This window comes from Camelus dromedarius, chromosome 6, assembly GCF_036321535.1.
Source record: "Camelus dromedarius isolate mCamDro1 chromosome 6, mCamDro1.pat, whole genome shotgun sequence".
Taxonomy (NCBI): Eukaryota; Metazoa; Chordata; class Mammalia; order Artiodactyla; family Camelidae; genus Camelus; species Camelus dromedarius.
The window spans coordinates 818,069-836,167 of NC_087441.1; the positions used below are offsets into that span (position 1 = coordinate 818,069).

The following is an 18,099-nucleotide window of genomic DNA, read 5'->3' on the forward strand; positions in this document are numbered from 1 at the left end:
AAGTCCTTAAGGGAAAATGGGCCATAGATTCTTCTTTAGAGTTTGAGAAAACATCGCTTTAGTTACACAGAGTCCACATTTTTACATTCAAATGACGCTGGTACCACCAATTAGCTGACCGAAAGCAAGATGTCTTACTTTGAACGAGGCACATACATTCTTTGAGTCAAGTTTCTTTTTTCTCCGTACACCAGACATGGGTATCATCTAACTGGCAAGAAATGAACAGTTACCACAAACAAAGGCTTTGGGAAAACACAAGAAGTGAGCAAAGATTATGGTCCCCCTGGGTTCCAATGCCTCCCCTTGCCCTGCCCCACCCTCTGTACACTGGACCCCCACAACGGACAGCTGTATGGTTGGCTCCGTGTGTGCCTACTGTCCTCTGTGGCCCCCGCCCTGACAAGGACCCAGGGGTCACGGGTGCAGGTCCCTGAGCAGTGTCACCCTGTCAGAGCCCAAGGTGGCTTAGAGCTACATCCACGCACAGTCTCTGAGCAGTCTTCAGCTGAGGCTTGACTTGTCACTGCTGCGTGCATCGCTGCCCAGGGACCTTGGGTGCCGTCTGCCCAAAACCAGCCTGTGCAGGGACCTGCATGTCCGCTTCTGTCCACTGACCATCCTGGTCTTGGACGACGCCTCGCCCTCTCCCCCGTCCACCCCACTTCTCCATCCACCCATCGCTGTCTGCCCCCATCTCCATCCACCGCCCCCTTCTGTCCACAGTCCACTCTGGCTGTGGGGGCCTTGGGGGATGTGTGAGTTCTGGGAAGCAGCAGGAGGTCTGGCTGCGGCCACTGTGTTCGCTTCTTGAGTGTCTATCCTGCAGGACCCCCCTCACCCCCACATCATGCTGTCCTGCTAAGGGAGCATGGAAGCTGACTGTGGGTTGTTCATGCCGCTGGGACAGCCTGGGCCCCACGCTGGGTGCCCCGAGGGAGAGGCCCTCCTGCGGGGTCCAGACTGACCCGAGGAAGTAGAACGTGGCTGAGAATAAATTCTCCCAACCCTGTTTCTCAGTCATCTAACTGGATTTGCGGACTTCCTTTTCGATGAAATGCCCTGTTTTGGCACGTGGTGAATTAATTCATCCGTATGCCTCCATCAGTCCCCAGACTGCTTCCACCCACTGTCCTTCGCTGCCTTACTGCTACCCACGTGCTTCAGAAAGAGCGTTCTCGCTTGGGGTGATGCGAGCCACACTGGAAGCGTGCAGCTCCGATTCTTCCTCTTGAGCAAAAAGCGAGCGTTCCAGCCAGTCTCGCTGGTTTTATTTATAGCACTTTATTTCCTGAGAGAAGTCAGGAAAAGCGAGGCCCCGTCGGTCTTGCCCTCGCTCATCTGGCCCCTCCTCTCTGGACCCTGGCCTCCGGCCAGAGCAGGGGCGGAGCCGGCAGGGGCGGGGCCGCAGCGGAACAGAGGCGGGGCCGGTACGGGGCGGGGCGGGGCGGAGCCGGGGGCGGGGCAGAGGCGGGGCCGGCACGGGGCGGGGCTGGACCGGACCCCGTGCCAGGTGCTCCCAGCGAATGCAGGACTGAGGGGAGTTATGTCACTGCTCCGAAGGAATGGGTCCAGAGCGCTCCCGCGTGTGTCTGACTGACAGCCCCACGCGGGGGTCGGGGCTTATAAAGGAGCGGCTGCCGCCCGGCCCGTGCGGAGCCCCGAGGCCGGCTCCTCTGCAGGGTGGGCCGGGTCTCCTCGCCCGCGCGCTGGTCCTCCTAGACTCCGTCCCCAGCACTGAGACGGGCCGTCGCTGAAGCTTTTTCACATTCCAGGTAAGAGGTTTTTTTTTTTTTTTTTTTTAATTTACCAAATCATCTCATTGTACTTTAATTTTCAGAAAAGGCTATTTCGAATCTAAGAGGGGAGAAGGGAAAAGTGCAAAGGCGACACTCTGTAAGGCGGGGGGGGGGGGGGGCGGCCTCTAGCAAGCCGAACCCACCAGCATCTAAGCAGCGGACTGTCTTTAGGTGGTCCTTGTGCTGCTTCGTCAGAGAACTGAGAGGAGTTTTTTCGCAGCGACTTTGCTGGGGCCGCCCGGGCGTTCGCGGCAGCTGACCGCTCGGTTCTTGCGACCTGAATGAATGACCCGCCTGGAGACCTGGGCAGGCGCTTCTATTTCTCAGCTCCGGGATGAGGTGTTTCCGCGTTGAAGTTTGTTGCTGAGGGGTGATCACGAGAAGGAAACTAGGAAAAACGCGCCTGAGAATGCGGGAAAATAACCAGAGAAGTGGAGACTGAGCTAAGCATTCACGGCTGGCAAGCGGTTTCGAACGCCTAGTGCATAACGCGTAGTAAGGCTGTGACGGGCGCTTCCACTGCCCGGGGCTCCAGCTGGCCTTCGCAGGCCGGGGGTAATATGCATACGAAAGGTCGCCGGTAATCCGCCAGCGGGACGTCTGCGAGGGACGCGGGTTAGTCCGGGGGAAGGAGGCTGAGGCAGCGCGCGGGCCGGGGCTAAATCACCGCGCTCTTGGGGGCGGGTGGGCGGGCGGGCGCTACCCGCAGCGAAGTTACTGCTGCTTGGACTGCTGAGATCAAAAGAACTGCAAAAGAACTTCCCAGGTTCTAATGACATTCTGTTGCAGTAGGCTTTGGAGACCTTTCTTTTGGAAAACTCATGACCAGAAACATACACTAAATGTGTGACATGAAGCGCAGGTTAGGAGAGCGTGTGTCCCGTCCCCCAGCGGGTGCTGCATGATGCCATGCGTGTCGCCATCTAACCCAGGGCGTGATGGCACTGTACCTTCTCTACCAGCGACACCTGACCTGCTGCCTTCTCGGTTGTCTCACGGATCCCGAGACAGACCCCTGTGGGGCAGGACCCTCGCCCTCCTGTGACAAAAAGCCGAGTGGTCATGCTCTGTGAGGCGTCTGTTTTCGAATCGGAGCATGTGGTTTTGTTAGCAGCAGAGCTCCATACACACCCTTTAGGGTGATGGGAAGATGGGCCTCCAGAACTTGAAAATTCGTATTTTGGACAGAGCCTGTCTTTGCCAGAGCCAGTGGTCACTGCTGTCTGCAGGGCACAGAGGCACACATGTAGTCGAATGGGAAAAAGACACAAGGAAAGTGTCACAGACGTGCCTGTCCACTATTTACCCTTAAACCACATATGCAGGGCTCCCCGAGTGCCAAGTCCTACCCAGGGACCTTGCAAGTGTCTACTCGTGCAGCTCGAGCCTCTGAAGAACCTCATGAGCAACGTCCTCACTGTCAGCGCTCCCGCACTGGGCAGCCGGGGACAGTGCACCCGCAGCCGGGACGGACGACCCTGTGCCCGGGGCTTGCTGGGCTTATTAGCCTTTTCAAACGCCAACTTGCTTGGTTCATTCTCACAATAACCCTCTGAGTAGGTAACTTAAATGATGCTTCTCATTCTGCAGAATAGGAAACTGAGACCAGAGAGGTTAAGTAAGTTTCCCCAAGTTGCATGGCAAGCGCCCAGTGGAGCAGCTCTGAGCTGGGCCAGCCGGGCTTGCCTGATGTGCCCACCGCCTCCTTGATGGGCACGTGGAAAACAGCCAAGTTCTGGACTTGCTGTGGGCTGATTGCACAGCAGGCGTCTGGAGCCCGGGGGGGGGGCCCTGAGGGTCCTGCGTGGACACTGCTTCCCCTGGGGATGGTCCCCATCTCAGAAGGATGGGTAGTTCCAGTTTCCCAAATACTTCTGGAGAAGCAACTCTGTGAATTTTCGGTCAGGATCCTTGAAGCCCTAAACAAGGAGGGGTGAGGGTCCAGCTGAGTTTTGCCTCAGCAGGACAAGGGGTGTCCTGCTGCTGAGGGCCCTGGGGACACTTGCTCACTGGGGCGGCTCGGAGGCTGAGACCAGGGCGTGCAGAGGCTGCGCAGGGGTTAACAAAGGAGTGGGCATCTGGCCAGTCTCTGACTTCTGGTCCAGTGTCCGCGGAGCCTGCCAACTGAAAAGCCTCAAGAATGGAAAAACAGGCCTGCAGGAAAATAGAAAAGCAAAGTAAAAAGTGATTACTAAGTAGAATGCTATGTTTTTTGTAGTTGTGATCCACCAAACTAAGTTTACTTTAACTCACATACACTTGATATTTATTCTATTTAATTAAGTCACATGCACCCTTTTTTACTTGGCTGTTTGCACAAAATGCCTTCATAGTTTTTTTTTTTTTCCCCAGGCTGATATTTTTCTAAATTCAAACTTCCTGGGTTTATGTCCCAGCTACACTTCTCAGTAACAGCATTGCTCTGGGCAAGTACTTAACTCTTCTGATCCTCCACTTACCCATCTGTAAAATGGAGATGATAATATCGTATTTATATTTACCTCCTAGGTTAAGTAATGAGTATTTAGAATGTCACTAGCACAGTGCTAGTCAGCACGTGCTAGTCCGGTGAATACCAGCTGCAGTTATCTCATTTGAAAAACACATTTCTTATCTGGTTTTGACTTCCTACAAATCCATCTGTTTCTGATTTTTATATACCAGCTGTTTATAAGCGGTCATATGAGTGTGATATCTAGATCTCCAACTAGAAGTTGCAGTTACGTGTCCACAAGTAACAGGGCTTTGTTTGGTCTGCAGGAGTCCCGCCGGGGAGGGGCAGGATGCTGTGGTCCCTGCTGCTGCTGGCCTCATGGGCCTGGTCCGGCGTTCAGGGTGAGTGTCGACACACCTCCAGGCATCTGGGCTCCCAGGATGAGGCCCACCTGCGGGATGAGGTTAAACAAAGGGGAGTCGTGGTTGGAGCCCTTCACCTGTTAGAACCTTCTTAATTTAGTTTAAAATAAATCTCCACTTATTTTTGAGTCTATAAGATAGGAAATTATTTATTTTCAGAAAATCCAGGTGTTAGCGAAAAATACCCTCCTATCTGGAGATTCAGTCTCTTGCTGGGCACTTTTTGCCTTTTTTTGTATGTGATGTTTACAATGTATTCAAGTATTTGGTGTTTTATAACTTCTTTTCCTCCCATTCTTTTTTTACTTAAAAATATGTTAAAAGGATTTTCCATCATGTTTATTTTCTTACATGAATTTTAATGATGGTATAATATTCCATAGAAGCTAAACCCTAATACTTTTAGAGCAATTCCTTGTTATATTACTTTATTTTCACTGGTATAAATGATGCCACGCAGAATATTGTTGTGAATACATATGTCCTAGTATTCATGATTATATATGTAGGGTGAGCTCCTGAAGTAAAATTGTTGGGTCAAGGATTTTAATTATTTTAAGGATTTCTGATAGATGGCCAAATAGCTCTATTGACGGTGGTAAAATGACCACTTCTGTCAGCAACACTGTATATTATAATGCTTTAATTTGCCAAGTATTAGATGAAAAGTTACGCTTTATTTAAACATTCTGTTCAGAAAATTATTTAAAGTGTTACAATTTTGGTCAGGTCTGATAATCTCTCTCGCCAGTAGTCTCGATGGTGAATTAAAACCATTCATTTACGGACTTGGTTCCTGTCATCTCTCAGAGCCTTCCCTGCAGTGTGAACCATGAGTGACAGAACGTATTCTACAATAAGGGACACGGTTCCAGTCCGGTGATCTCTCTAAGAAAGCCACGTACAATATAGTTCCTTCCTAAAAACGCATCGAGGGCAAGGCTAGAGAGCCGTTCTCCGTAGGGTGCTTCTCTGGGCCAACAGGGGAGAGGGTGTCACACTTGAGTCTCATCTCCGGGACGGACGAGCAGGAGAGAGCAGGTGGCCCAGGGTCCTGGTCCGGGAGAACGTGGGGATGTGCCAGGCGTAACCCAGGCTGCTTCCTTCCTGGCGGAAGCCTGGCCGTGGGAAGAGTCAGCTGATCTGAACAGAGCGCTGGGTGCCTAGGCGGGTTTACCCCCGGCACCGCTCCCCAGAGGGTCAGGGATGCAGCTCGTGCTGTGGACGGGCAGCTGTCCTGGGGAGAGAGGGTAGCCCAGCTTTCATGAACCAAGGCCCTAGCATCCCCGAGGAGAAGGGAGGGGACGTGCCGTGTCCGCCTCCATAGATGCTCCTGGGCAATGATGCTGGCGGCCTGGACTGAGGGAGCCCGTGCCTGCCGGGCTCCCCGTAACCTCCTGCTCTGCTTCCCGGGCAGCTGGAGACCAGGACGAGGACACCACCTTTGACCTCTTCAGCGCCAGCAACATCAACCGCAAGACCATCGGGGCCAAGCAGTTCCGGGGCCCGGACCCCCGCGTGCCCGCCTATCGCTTCGTCCGGTTTGACTACATCCCGCCGGTGGGCGCGGAGCATCTGGGCAGGATCGCCGAGGCCATGCGGCGGAAGGACGGCTTCTTCCTCACGGCCAGCCTGAAGCAGGACCGCAGGTCCCGGGGCACCCTGCTGGCCCTCGAGGGCCCCGGCGCCGCGCAGCGGCAGTTCGACATCATCTCCAACGGCCCCGCCGACACGCTGGACCTCACCTACTGGGTGGACGGCACCCAGCACGTCATCTCGCTGGAGGACGTGGGCCTGGCCGACTCCCAGTGGAAGAACATCACGGTGCAGGTGACCGGGGAGACCTACAGCCTGTACGTGGGCTGCGACCTGATGGACAGCTTCACGCTGGACCAGCCCTTCTACGAGCAGCTGAAGACAGAAAGGAGCAGGATGTACGTGGCCAAAGGCTCCGGCCGAGAGAGTCACTTCCGGGTAGGTCCGCGGGGCTCCTGGCGCCCGCCCCGCGCGCCGCCTTCAAGGGGGGCCGGCCCTGTCCTCGGAGGAGCGCCTCCCCGCCCCCCCCCCCCCCCGTGCACACGCACGGGCACCTGCCCCACCCACAGCCGGCTGCGCGTACAGTCACGCGCACGCGCACATGGGCTGTACACGCACGCACACGCGTGCACACATACTCGCGGACACGCTCACGTGCACACACAGCTTTCTGAACCAGGAACAAGCAGAGCAAGCTGTCACAGGTGCACCTTCGTAGCTGCACAGGTTCTCGCTGGTTCCAGGCTGAAGGCTGAGCTGGTGAGCAGGGCATCAGCCCGAGGCCCCCTCCCAAAATCCAGCTCGGTGCTGACTGACAGGGCAGTCAGCCGCTGTGTCTTCCGAGGAAAGGGCTGAGGACGAGTGAGGGACGAGGTCGTGTGCGTCTCAGGGAAGATACTTCTGGGAAGAGCATGTGTCTCAGTGCAAGAGTTAGCCCCTCGAGGAGGGTTAGTAGCCGTTCTCCTCCGGATAAGCCTGAGCATCTTGGGAAATAAATGTATGTTTAAGCTCAGTTATTTCAGCGAAAGGCCTAGAGACGCACCCCAGTTGCTGAGTGGCTGCGGGGGTCTCCAGGAGGCTCCGGGCCCCACGTGGTCGACCGCTGGCCGAGGGGAGCCCTTCACTCTCCCGGGGGAGGCCGGGTCTCACAGATACGCTGTCTGTCCTGGGACTGGACCAGGGCCCGGTTCCCGGGACGGACAGGCAGGCAGGGGCACCAGTCATCCTCAGAGTCCCCTGCAAGGACAGTACGGCCACCAGTGTCCACCTGGGCACGTCAGGAAGACAAGGGACCGTCTTCCGGGGCCCCTCCCCCGTCTCTGAGAAAGAAGCGCTTCCTTCCTTCCACGTGGACTTGTGTCTACAAAGCTTCAGAGCAACGCCTACAGATACCCTGACACAAAGGGGCTTCAGACCCGCTGAGTGTGACAGCACAGAGGAAAGTCCTCCCTGATTTAAGATGACATCTCGTGTTTTTAAAACGTCATTTACTTTGACGCCCAACGTTTGACGGTTGTCCACCGCTGTCTCTCCCCTTGTTCCTCTTTGCAGGGTTTGCTGCAGAATGTCCACTTAGTTTTTGAAAATTCCGTGGAAGATGTTCTCAGCAAGAAAGGGTGTCAGCAGAGCCAGGGAGGTAGGTGTCTCGGCACCGTGTGTAGGATTCCACCTTGGATGGGCTTCTCCTACCGTGTGTGTGGGCGGGGGGGGGCACAGATGGGATTTAAGTAAACATTGGAATAAAGTGCCGACGTGGCCTTAAGTGAGTTAGCTGGTCAGCTTGACGTGCTGACATCCGAAAATGATAAATTGCTTGAAGGATTTCTTCTGAATATGTTTTAATTATCCAGTGTCATCCATTTCACATGCCAAAAAATAAATCCCTGGCATTTTAACATGATTTTACTTGTATGCCACCATTCCCATCTATTCACGTGTGGAGGTCATCTTAACAGGCCAGCACCGCAGACACGTGTCGCACTTGGCTTGTGGAAGTTTTCTGTGCAATTCACAGCTGTTGACGCAGCCTTACTATGAAATGTACGCTGCTCGAATCACTGACAGATACTCCCACGCTGTCTGTTAATTGCATTTTGAAGTTACATCCAATCACGACTTGTCAGCATTTTCTTGAGCACTTAGGAAGGTCACTCTGCTGGGTTTTTTAGATGAAGTTTGTCACTTAATCTTCAAAACGCCTTTGAAGTGGGCACTTTCTTCACTTTACAAACAAAGCAGTGGAGGTGCCAGGAGGCCCCATAAGTCTCCAGGTGACAATCTGTGAGCAGCAGGGCCACCTCTCCTGACCCCCACAGGGCCGAGTCCCCACAGAAAGGCTCTCACCTGTCCCGTGATCTCATTTTGTGATTTGCGTCCACTCAGATGGCTTCTTCGTGTCTCCTGGGAATTATGACAAGTGCAAATCGCTCTTTTATGGATCGTCACGTGAGGGCACGTGGATCTGATGTCTGTGAGGCACCAGTGGGGCTTTGCTGTCTAGCACTGGACCCCAAGCTGGGAGCGCTGGTCACAGGGTTCAGAGCCCCGGTGTCCTGAGGGTGGTGTCTGTGGAACGAGCCTGAGTCCTTCCATCCAAGGCCATCTGTCTTTCCATCTGCACGTCTTTCAACTGTTGATCAGTTGAGTTCCAGGAAGGAAAGAAGTTTGTTGTGGTTTTTGGCGAACTCTGCAGAGAGGAGGCTTTATAATACATCCTGTGACACATGCTCGCAGTCCCGAGTCCGAGACCGAGAGCTGCAGCTTGGGCCACGCCCCCTCCCGTACCACCAGCTCTGCTCAGATGCCAAGATGGGTCCCTTTGGATTAGGTCACGGTCTCTTTAGGGGGCACAGTCATAAAAAAGCAGGAGCTCTGAGAAGGCTACGACAGTAAACTGACATCCGATGTCAGGTTCGGCTAGAGGCGGGGAAGAGCAGGGCGGTCCCGGCCCCGCTGGGGGAGGTGTCTTGGGTGTGAGCAAAGGCTGCGCATCCCCGGGTCGCCGGCACCGTGGGGAGGGCGCAGCCCCGTGACAGAGGAGGCGGGGGGGAGAAGGGAAGCCGCCCCAACCGCAGGCCTGTCCCAGCACCAGCCCTGGCCCCGTGCAGCCCTCCGGCCTTGTATCTGACACCACGAACAAGGGGTGCCCGGCCTGCGTGAGCTCTCCCGGCTGTTGCAGAATTCTCGCTCACGTATTTGTCTGGTGAGTGACGTGCTTGTGTTCCTGTGGGTACACGCAGTTACAGGTCTGGTGGGTCTGACGGGCGCTCCCACGATCTGTGGGAGCTGCACGGGTTCTAACCAAGCAGTGAAACCTCAGTGATAGAATGCCAGAGTGACAGCGGTCACCAGCCTTCACTCAGTAGTGGGGTGTCTCAGACAAGGCACGTGGCGGTCTCTGCAGAGAGGGGCTCGGGCCACATGTCAGTGACCCCACTTCTGCCCGTGCCCTAAACAGTTCTGTAATTTGTGGCATAGCTGCCCATGTCCCCTGACGAGGACCTCAGGGGCTCGTCCGATTTCTGGGGCAGTGAGATTCCGAACCCACGGTCAGGCTTCCACCCTGCATTTTGGTGGTCACACGAGGCCAGCAGAGAAACGACATGTCAAGGAGGAATCACTGAGCAAGACAACAGCCCCATGTGCCTCCCTGCAGGGCAAGGAGCCCACAGAACAGGGGTTCAGGGAGGAAGAGCCGGATAAAGGGAGAGCAGGGAGGGGTCATCCGATCTGTGGAGAATACGTGGTTGGGACAGATTCTGGGGATGAAAATAAGGAGCTTGTTGTGGATAGTAGGTCATATAAATACACCTATGAAGTGAGGCTGAAAACGAGAGCAGGAAACTGCCACATCTAATTGGTTTGACCCCCACCCGCTGCCAGTGGGCGTCTCTGAGGCCTTCTGCATCTTTCTCTCCCTGAGCTCTGCCCACAGGGTGGGTTCTGACGTAAAGTCTGTGGTGCTGGACCTAGGCGGAGCCCCGCCATGAAGGCGGGGCCGGGAGCGAGACCTCGGCTTCAGCTCTCCCCATTCATAATTTAGCCTGAGCCACTCGGGACAAGTGCCGTCCAGCCTCAGCTCCGGGCAGTGCCCCACGAGGCCACCACGCTGTGGCCAGAGGCCGGTGGGCTCACTGTTTTCATGTCCTTCCTGCAGCCGAAGCCAACGCCATCAGCGAGGACACGGACACGCTGCACCTGAGCCCCCCGGGCTCCACGGAGTATGTGGGCCAGGGCGCGGAGAAGGCGCCAGAGGTGTGCGAGCACTCGTGCGAGGCCCTGGGCAGCATGATTAAGGAGCTGTCGGGGCTGCACGTCGTGGTGAACCAGCTCCAAGAGAACCTGCGGAGAGTGGTGGGTGCCAGGCAACCACGCCGCCCACACGACCAGGGAGCCAGGGTGGCCACGGAGGTCTGGCTGAGGTGCCGGTAGTCAGAGGTCAGGGAGGGGCCCTGATAGAGGGTGTGTCCCGGACTGCACAGCCCCCACCAAGTCTTAACTTGGGACCCTTGTCTCCCAGGAAACAGAAATTCCGCACCCACAGGGAGGTGCTTTTCTCTGAAGGATGGAGTTTGGTGAGGAGCATGTCAGAGGGAGGGATGTGTCTCAGGATGATGATTTCGAGTTCAGGGCAGAGCTGCTGACAGTGGGAAGCCTCCCTTGGCTGCACTGTCCTGCGATGTCCCCACCGCTGATCTCACGCCAGGCAGCTGTGCTGCAGGGTTGGGAAGGAGCAGAGGCTGTGGGAAGGACAGCAGGGGGGGGGCGTCTCTAGGTCTGGGAGCTCCTCCCAGCCCTGAGGCTTTGCAGGATGCTCAGTGGGGGGGGGGGGCAGCCCAGCCCAGCCCAACACTGCGGATGTGTGTCTTCTGCTCCAGCCAGGGGCCCCGAGTGGGTTCTGGTTCCGGTCCCGGACGGGGTGGAACAGCACACTTCCACTCCAGGGGGATGTAGAGGGGCTGGGTGCAGCACAGGCAGCTCGTGGCAGAGGCCAGGGTGCTGGTTCTGTAGCACCCATGACCCAGTTTGCCTTCTGGAATTTTCCACCACCAGGTACTGGGCCTGGGGGGTGGGGTGGGAGGTGGAGTCACCGCACCCTCCCTGCCCAGCCCGGTGCCCACCACTTCACCCCGTGCCCTGGCTGGGGGAGGAAGACCAGGGAGACGACGTGCTGGCAGGAGTCCAAGCACAGGAGGCGGACCCTGCGATGGGTTTCCCCAGGGGGACCGGCGCCTCAGCCGGACTGATGCTCATGCCTCCAGGGTTGCTCTGGTGGGGCTGCAGGAGGGAGGGTGGTGGGAGTGAGCATTCGCCCCAAAGCGTCTCGACTGAGAAGAGCTTCCAGACAAGTTTACATACAGCGGAGTGAGGATTAGGGAAATCCGTGAGCCTCCTGGATTGCACAAGAACAGCAGGATGGTGTGTTTCTGCCCATTTTGTGCAAGAAGGGGCCCGTATCTTTGTGTGATTCTCAAAGGGCCCGTTCCCTCCACATCAGAGGTGTCTGCTCAGGGAAACGGGCCAGTGTGATGCTGGTGGGAGGAGGTGCTTAGAAGGGGGGGCGGTAACAGTGCCCGGGCTGGCGGACAGATGGTGTCAGTTTCACTTGAGTTTTTTCAACTCTGTATCCTTTCCTCTGGTCAGTGACCCTCAGGACAAGCAAGGCCTGTGTCTGTGGGTGTCTTTGCCGTGGTACTGTTAGAGCAGTGTCGACTGAATCTCAGTTTTCAGCTGCAGTTGACAGGAGGGACCCCGCCCCTCACTGTCCCCCACCGCACTGTGCCTCGCCCGCTCCAGGCAGCAGCTTCACCCCAGGCTCCGGCCTCCGTGATGGGGCCCGTTGGCCAAGCAGGCACAGACGGCAAACTTCCAGAACATGTGTCAGGGAGGTGCTCACGGGGGAGTGGGAGTCAGCGCCGCAGACGCTGCTGGGCCCCATCTCTGCTGTGACTTGCCTGTGGGCCCTCATGTAGATCTGAGTGTCCTGTTCTGCACGGGGCGGGGTGCGCACCCGGAGGTCTGCCCTTGAGGGTGAGGCTCCCAGGGAAGGGGGCGTCCTTTCTCCTTGAGCGGAGCTTGGTGGCTACACTCACGTCTCCCCCTCCACTCCACAGTCCAGCGATAACCAGTTTCTCTGGGAGCTCATCGGTGGGCCTCCCAAGACCCGGAACATGTCAGCCTGCTGGCAGGACGGCCGCTTCTTTGCAGAAAATGAAACCTGGGTGGTGGACAGCTGCACCAAGTGCACCTGCAAGGTGAGGCTGGACGCGCAGCCTCCAGGGTGCGGGGTGGGCAGGGCTTTCTGAGCTGCTGGACGCCTGTGGGCCTCCGCTGCCTGGATGCGGCAGGGTTCCCGCTGACCCTGGTGAGTGTGGGCTGTGGAGGCAGGAGGAACCTCGAATGAGGCTTGAATCAACCCTGTTGTTCTGCACATAAACCAGAATCTGGGGGTCTGGGTGGGGGCTTGTCCAGAGTCACCCAGGTGGCTGGGGACAGTGGGGCTGGCCAGTGTCACCCAGGTGGTTGGGGACAGTGGGGCTGGCCAGTGTCACCCAGGTCCAGAGAGCTGCTCAGGCACCGGGAAGCGAGGACCTCGGGCCCCTGGGACCTGTGGGGTCTGCAGGGCAGAAGCCACTCGAGCTGCTCCACGAGCCCTCAGTTCAGCCCTTGTACAAAGTTTACATCTTTAAATGAGTGTTACATACATACCTTTTTTTTCATAGAAATTTAAAACTGTTTGCCATCAAATCACCTGCCCGCCGGCGACCTGTGCCGACCCGTCCTTCATGGAGGGCGAGTGCTGCCCCTCCTGCTTCCACGGTGAGTGCGCCGGGCAGGCGGGCCTCTGCTCAGCCACCAGCCTGTTTATCTGCTCCAGTGTCCCCCTGTTTGCTGGTTTCTGCAGAGAAGCTGGAGGCTTAGTCTAGTCTTCTTCCAGGGTCCCCCAAGGGGGGACGAGGCCCTGACCCTCAGTGGCCTCTGTGGCCACGCCTCCAGCAGGGAGTCCGGGGTGTCCACCGGCTCATACCCTCCACTGCCCCAGAGGTGCACGGCTGCCCCTGAGGTTGTGCCTCTGCTTCCTCTCAGCCTGTTCTGCAGCTCGCGTCCAAGTCACCACTGCTGCCTCTGTGTCCTATCCCCCTGCCCCCCTGCTGACTCCGAGCATCTGTGCCTCCTTTACACACCCGTCCCCTGTCCTGGGTCCCCGGTCCCCGTCCCCTCCCTGTGCTGACTGAATTGGTTGGTTTCTCCGAGACCTGCTCCGACCTGTCATGCTGGTCCTTCACTGTCCTTCATCCTCATCTTGGTCTGGGGTCCTTGAGGTTGGTGACACCGGCCTGGGGACAGGCTGCTTCCTGTGACAGGGGCTCACGGAGGCGAGCACAGGCTCTGCCCCTCCTTGATTCTGAGCAAAATGTAACTTTTTCGGGTTTCAGAATCTTTGTCTGTAAAGTGCAGAATGATTATCCCCATGACTCAGGGTTAGTTTTATGACCAAAATAAACACTACAGTGTGTGTGGAAGTGCCTGACACGTATTAGGCGTTCAGTCTCCCCGTGCGGGCCGCAGACCAGCATGACCGTGTGATTGCGGTGACCTCGGCCCGTGGGCTCAGAGGAGGCGCTTCAGGCCGCGGAGAGCAGGAGAGCGCGGGAGAGCGCCCCTGCCCGTCCTTCCTGCTGCGGTCTGGAACGGCTAACCGGCTAGCTAACTGCAGCGCAGGTGCCCTGCTGCCTGACTGGGGCAGCAGGCCGAAGCTCCTTCACTGTTCACCAGGAAGACTCCTAAGTCATGTTGCTTCTCTTGTTTAGAGCCTGCAATTTCCTGTGAAGTATCTCTTGGCAGGAAACTGCCTTTTCATTTAACCAGCGCTCAGATGGGCGTCCTGCTCGGACCCCGGTGGGGGGCTCCCCCAGGTGGGCAGGTCCCTGGGGGCGCTCTGACCCCGCCGCGCCCTGCCCCCCGCAGACGGCGAGGAAGGCTGGTCCCCGTGGGCGGAGTGGACGGAGTGCTCTGCCACCTGCGGGTCTGGCACCCAGCAGAGGGGGCGGTCGTGCGACGTCACCAGCAACACTTGCTTGGGGCCGTCCATCCAGACGCGGGCATGCAGCCTGGGCAAGTGTGACCACCGCAGTGAGTGTCCAGACGTCGCCGCGGGTCCCGGGGGTGGGGAGGGTGGGGGGGGACAGCACGGCCCTCGGGGTTTGGGGTTCCTGGGACCCGCCACTGCTGCCTCTTCTTGGAGGCGCTCAGCCTGGTCTGGGCATCCGGCCCGTGAGTGAGGCGCCTCCCCGCCGGCCCCTCCTCTCCTCTCCTGCCTGCCCATCAGCAGACCCCGGGTCGGGGGGCCCCGGCCGTTTACTAAGTGCCCCGTGTTCCTCCGCGTGCTAGTCCGGCAGGACGGCGGCTGGAGCCACTGGTCGCCGTGGTCCTCCTGCTCCGTGACCTGCGGTGCCGGGAACGTGACGCGCATCCGCCTCTGCAACTCGCCGGTGCCCCAGATGGGCGGGAGGAGCTGCAAGGGCAGCGGCCGCGAGACCAAGGCCTGCCAGGGCCCGCCCTGCCCGGGTGAGCGGACGGGGCGGGGAGAGAGGTGGGGGCGTGGCGGGGAGCCCTGGGCCCCCTTGGCTCGCTGGTGTCTGGGGTCGTGCCGCTGGCCTGGGCTCACTCTGACCTCCCCGAAACCAGCTCCGTCAAATTGCAGCTCATCCACAATTGATGGAAAACAGGCCAGGCCCTGGGGGCACCTGGCCTGGGGCAGCCGCAGAAGGCACAGAATGGGGCGTCTCAGGGATGCCGTCCCTGCACCTGGGGCCTCTAGGCTCCAGGTACGGAGGACTCAGGGCCCCAGCACCAGGCCTGCTCTGGGAGGCCCAACTGGTGCAGTGTGTTTGCTCAGAAAAGGGAGGTGTGTTGACTCTTCTCCCTGCCGAGTTACCATTTGTCTGAGGACGAGTGACAGTCGCTTGGAATGAAACTCAACATCGGGCAGCTTCTCTGACGTGAGCACCTCTTGTCTGTGGCAGGGGTGCCCCTGCAGCCAGCGGCCCCTCACCAACGGTTCTCAGGTTCTGGACACAGAAGTTTGTGTGACTTTTTTCCCAGAAGCAAAACAAAATCAGCTGAAATGTCACTGCCTGCCTCCTTCCCTGACCTCATGGGCACAAAAGGACGTTCCTACCACGTTTTCCTCCACATTCGGACATGCTGCCATACCCCAGCTCTGGCCCTACTCCTCTGGTGACCCTCTGTGCTCTCCCCTCGCAGTGGACGGTCGGTGGAGCCCCTGGTCCCCGTGGTCAGCCTGCACGGTCACCTGTGCTGGAGGAATCCGGGAGCGGACGCGCGTCTGTAACAGCCCCAAGCCGCAGCACGGAGGGAAGGACTGCGTCGGGGACGTCAAGGAGCATCAGATGTGCAACAAGAGGAGCTGCCCGCTGGGTGGGTGTGCGCGGGGGCGGTGCCTGGGCCCTCAGCCCCGGCCGGCGAGCAGCTGTCGGGCGGTCTGGGTGCTGCAGCCAGAGACGTCTTTATAAAGACACTTCTGGGCTTTTATTCTGATTAAAACTATAAAAGTTTTTGGAAAATACAAAAAAGAAAAGTCAGCTCTGTGCACAGGCAGATAACTTTTATCCTCTGCATTATTTGGATTTTGTTCCTCTAGCATTTTTACGTAAAAACAGCATGTGGAGCAGGAAGGGTCACTGTCTCACTCGCGCGCTCACTAACTGACCGCTTGTTGCTGGAGGTGATCACTCTCGGTGGCCGTCGCCAGCATCTTCCTAACTTGCTCAGTGTCACCACAGCTGAGCCAGACTGCTTGGAGGGCAGAGACGTGCCTGTCCTGTGGGCCCGGGATGGCGGCCTGGCGGTGGTGGCTAACCCTGCTCTGCTTCCTGTGCAGACGGCTGCCTGTCCAACCCCTGCTTCCCCGGAGCGCCGTGCAGCAGCTTCCCTGACGGCTCCTGGTCCTGCGGCTCCTGCCCGGTGGGCTTCCTGGGCAACGGCACCCACTGCGAGGACCTGGACGAGGTGGGTGCCCCTCCCTGGGCAGCGGGGCGTCTGGTGGAGGTCGGGGCGTGGACTCATGTCTGATCTGCTTGTCCGCAGTGTGCCGTGGTCACTGATATGTGCTTCGCGACCAGCAAGGCTCACCGCTGCGTCAACACCAACCCGGGCTTCCACTGTCTGCCCTGCCCCCCACGCTACAAGGGGACTCAGCCCTTTGGGGTTGGCCTGGAGGAAGCCAGGACCGAGAAGCAGGTGCGCCTTCCCCAGGAGAAGCAGCTCAGCCTTTTGTGTTCATGTTAAAAGCCAGAGAACAACCAGACAGGAGTCGGAAAACAGAGGGTGGGCTGGAGGGGACAGATGGCAGGAGGGTTTTCCTTTGCCGGCCAGCATGACCCCACCAGCGAGGGACACGGGATTCAGAGCACAGAGTGCAGGTCTGGGCTTCATGCACAGGGTCCCTGAGGACCAAGGTGAGGACTTCTGGTCCCTCCGTGGCCCCAGGTGTCACCGGAGGCTCGGATGGGTGGTTGCTCAGGGCGCTGCCGTGTGAAACAACCCTGCGATGGCAGAGCCCAGGGGTCTGGACCTGCCCCTGCAGCCGCCGCTGCCTCGGCGTCCCGCGGGCAGGACCTGCGCCCGGCACGCGGCCCTCCTGTCCTGACTGCTTGGGCCTCCTGGCAGGTGTGCGAGCCTGAGAACCCCTGCAAGGACAAGACCCACAACTGCCACAGGCACGCGGAGTGCGTCTACCTGGGCCACTTCAGCGACCCCATGTTCAAGTGCGAGTGCCAGACTGGCTACGCAGGCGACGGGCTCATCTGCGGGGAGGACTCGGACCTGGACGGCTGGCCCAACAGGAACCTGGTCTGTGCCACCAACGCCACCTACCACTGCATCAAGGTGAGGATGCGGGGGTGGGGTGCAGGGCAGGTGCTCACACCTCTCTCCAGGCTCCAGTGACTCAAGTCCGGGCAGCCGTGCCCCCGTGGAGATGACCTACGGGTCAAAGCCCTCAGAGGGTCCTCACCGTCCCCAGGGCCACATGGTTCCCACCTCGAGACGCCAGGGGAGCTGGGCGGCGTCATCAGGCCACCTGCCAGCCCCCTAAAGGCATCTGCCTGGTGGATTTCTGTGAATTCCAGGGATTGCTCTGAAAAAGTAGCTCCTTGTTGGGAACTGGGAGAGGACGCCATGTCTGATACGTGTTTGTTGACCGACTGCAAAGAGGGATTGAAATCAGTGAAGGGGAGGCAGAGGGGGATGTAAACAGACCCCATGACCTTGGAGGCAAGTCTGTGCAGGAATTGGGCTCAGCTGCGGTCACTCAGCCGGAATCCAGTGAATGTTTTCCCTTACAAAGACCCCTGCGTGCCCCACACAGGAAGCAATTAGGGCCCCTGGACGAGCGGAACTTCCTTGGGGTCAACAGTGTGTGTTCCTCTCCTGGACTCCTGCAGCCAAGGCCCCAGACTGGGTGGCTGAGAACAGCAGAGTTTCACCTTCTCACAGTCTGGAGCAGGAGTCTGAGGTCAAGGGGTTGCAGGGCTGTGCCCCCACTGGGACCTCCGGAGGAGGGTCCTTTCTGCCTCTCCCGGCTTCTGGTGGCCGCAGGTGTCCTTGGCTTGTGGGTGCATCACCCTGACCTCCGCTTCGGCCTGCTTCTCTGTGTCTGTCCCAAACTGCCTCTGATTCTCTTCAGGACCCACGTGGATGTGCTCAGGGCCCATCTCAGTTCTCCAGGATAAGCTCATCCTTTCAAGACCCTTAAATCAGTCACTTCTTTGGCACATAAGGTGATCTTCTCTTTACCATGTGAGGTACTGGTCACTCCTTTGCCATATAAGGTGACATCTGCAGGTTCCAGAAGACTAGGACGTGGCAGGCGTCGAGGGAACCA

The 18,099-nt window shown here is 58.1% G+C and overlaps 1 protein-coding gene across 1 annotated transcript in view; it reads left to right on the forward strand.

The window, feature by feature from the left end:
• Positions 1-1,538: 1,538 nt before the first annotated feature.
• The window catches only part of THBS2 (thrombospondin 2), a 28,727-nt gene continuing 12,166 nt past the window's right edge, over positions 1,539-18,099 (forward strand). Inside the window, exons 1-13 of the mRNA XM_031456736.2 lie at positions 1,539-1,775; positions 4,560-4,634; positions 6,073-6,629; positions 7,743-7,827; positions 10,348-10,544; positions 12,305-12,445; positions 12,914-13,010; positions 14,160-14,324; positions 14,583-14,759; positions 15,459-15,632; positions 16,096-16,223; positions 16,302-16,454; positions 16,884-17,102. Coding sequence (XP_031312596.1) covers positions 4,583-4,634; positions 6,073-6,629; positions 7,743-7,827; positions 10,348-10,544; positions 12,305-12,445; positions 12,914-13,010; positions 14,160-14,324; positions 14,583-14,759; positions 15,459-15,632; positions 16,096-16,223; positions 16,302-16,454; positions 16,884-17,102 — 2,145 coding nt within the window. The 5' untranslated portion in view covers positions 1,539-1,775; positions 4,560-4,582. The remainder of the gene's footprint in view (positions 1,776-4,559; positions 4,635-6,072; positions 6,630-7,742; positions 7,828-10,347; positions 10,545-12,304; positions 12,446-12,913; positions 13,011-14,159; positions 14,325-14,582; positions 14,760-15,458; positions 15,633-16,095; positions 16,224-16,301; positions 16,455-16,883; positions 17,103-18,099) is intronic.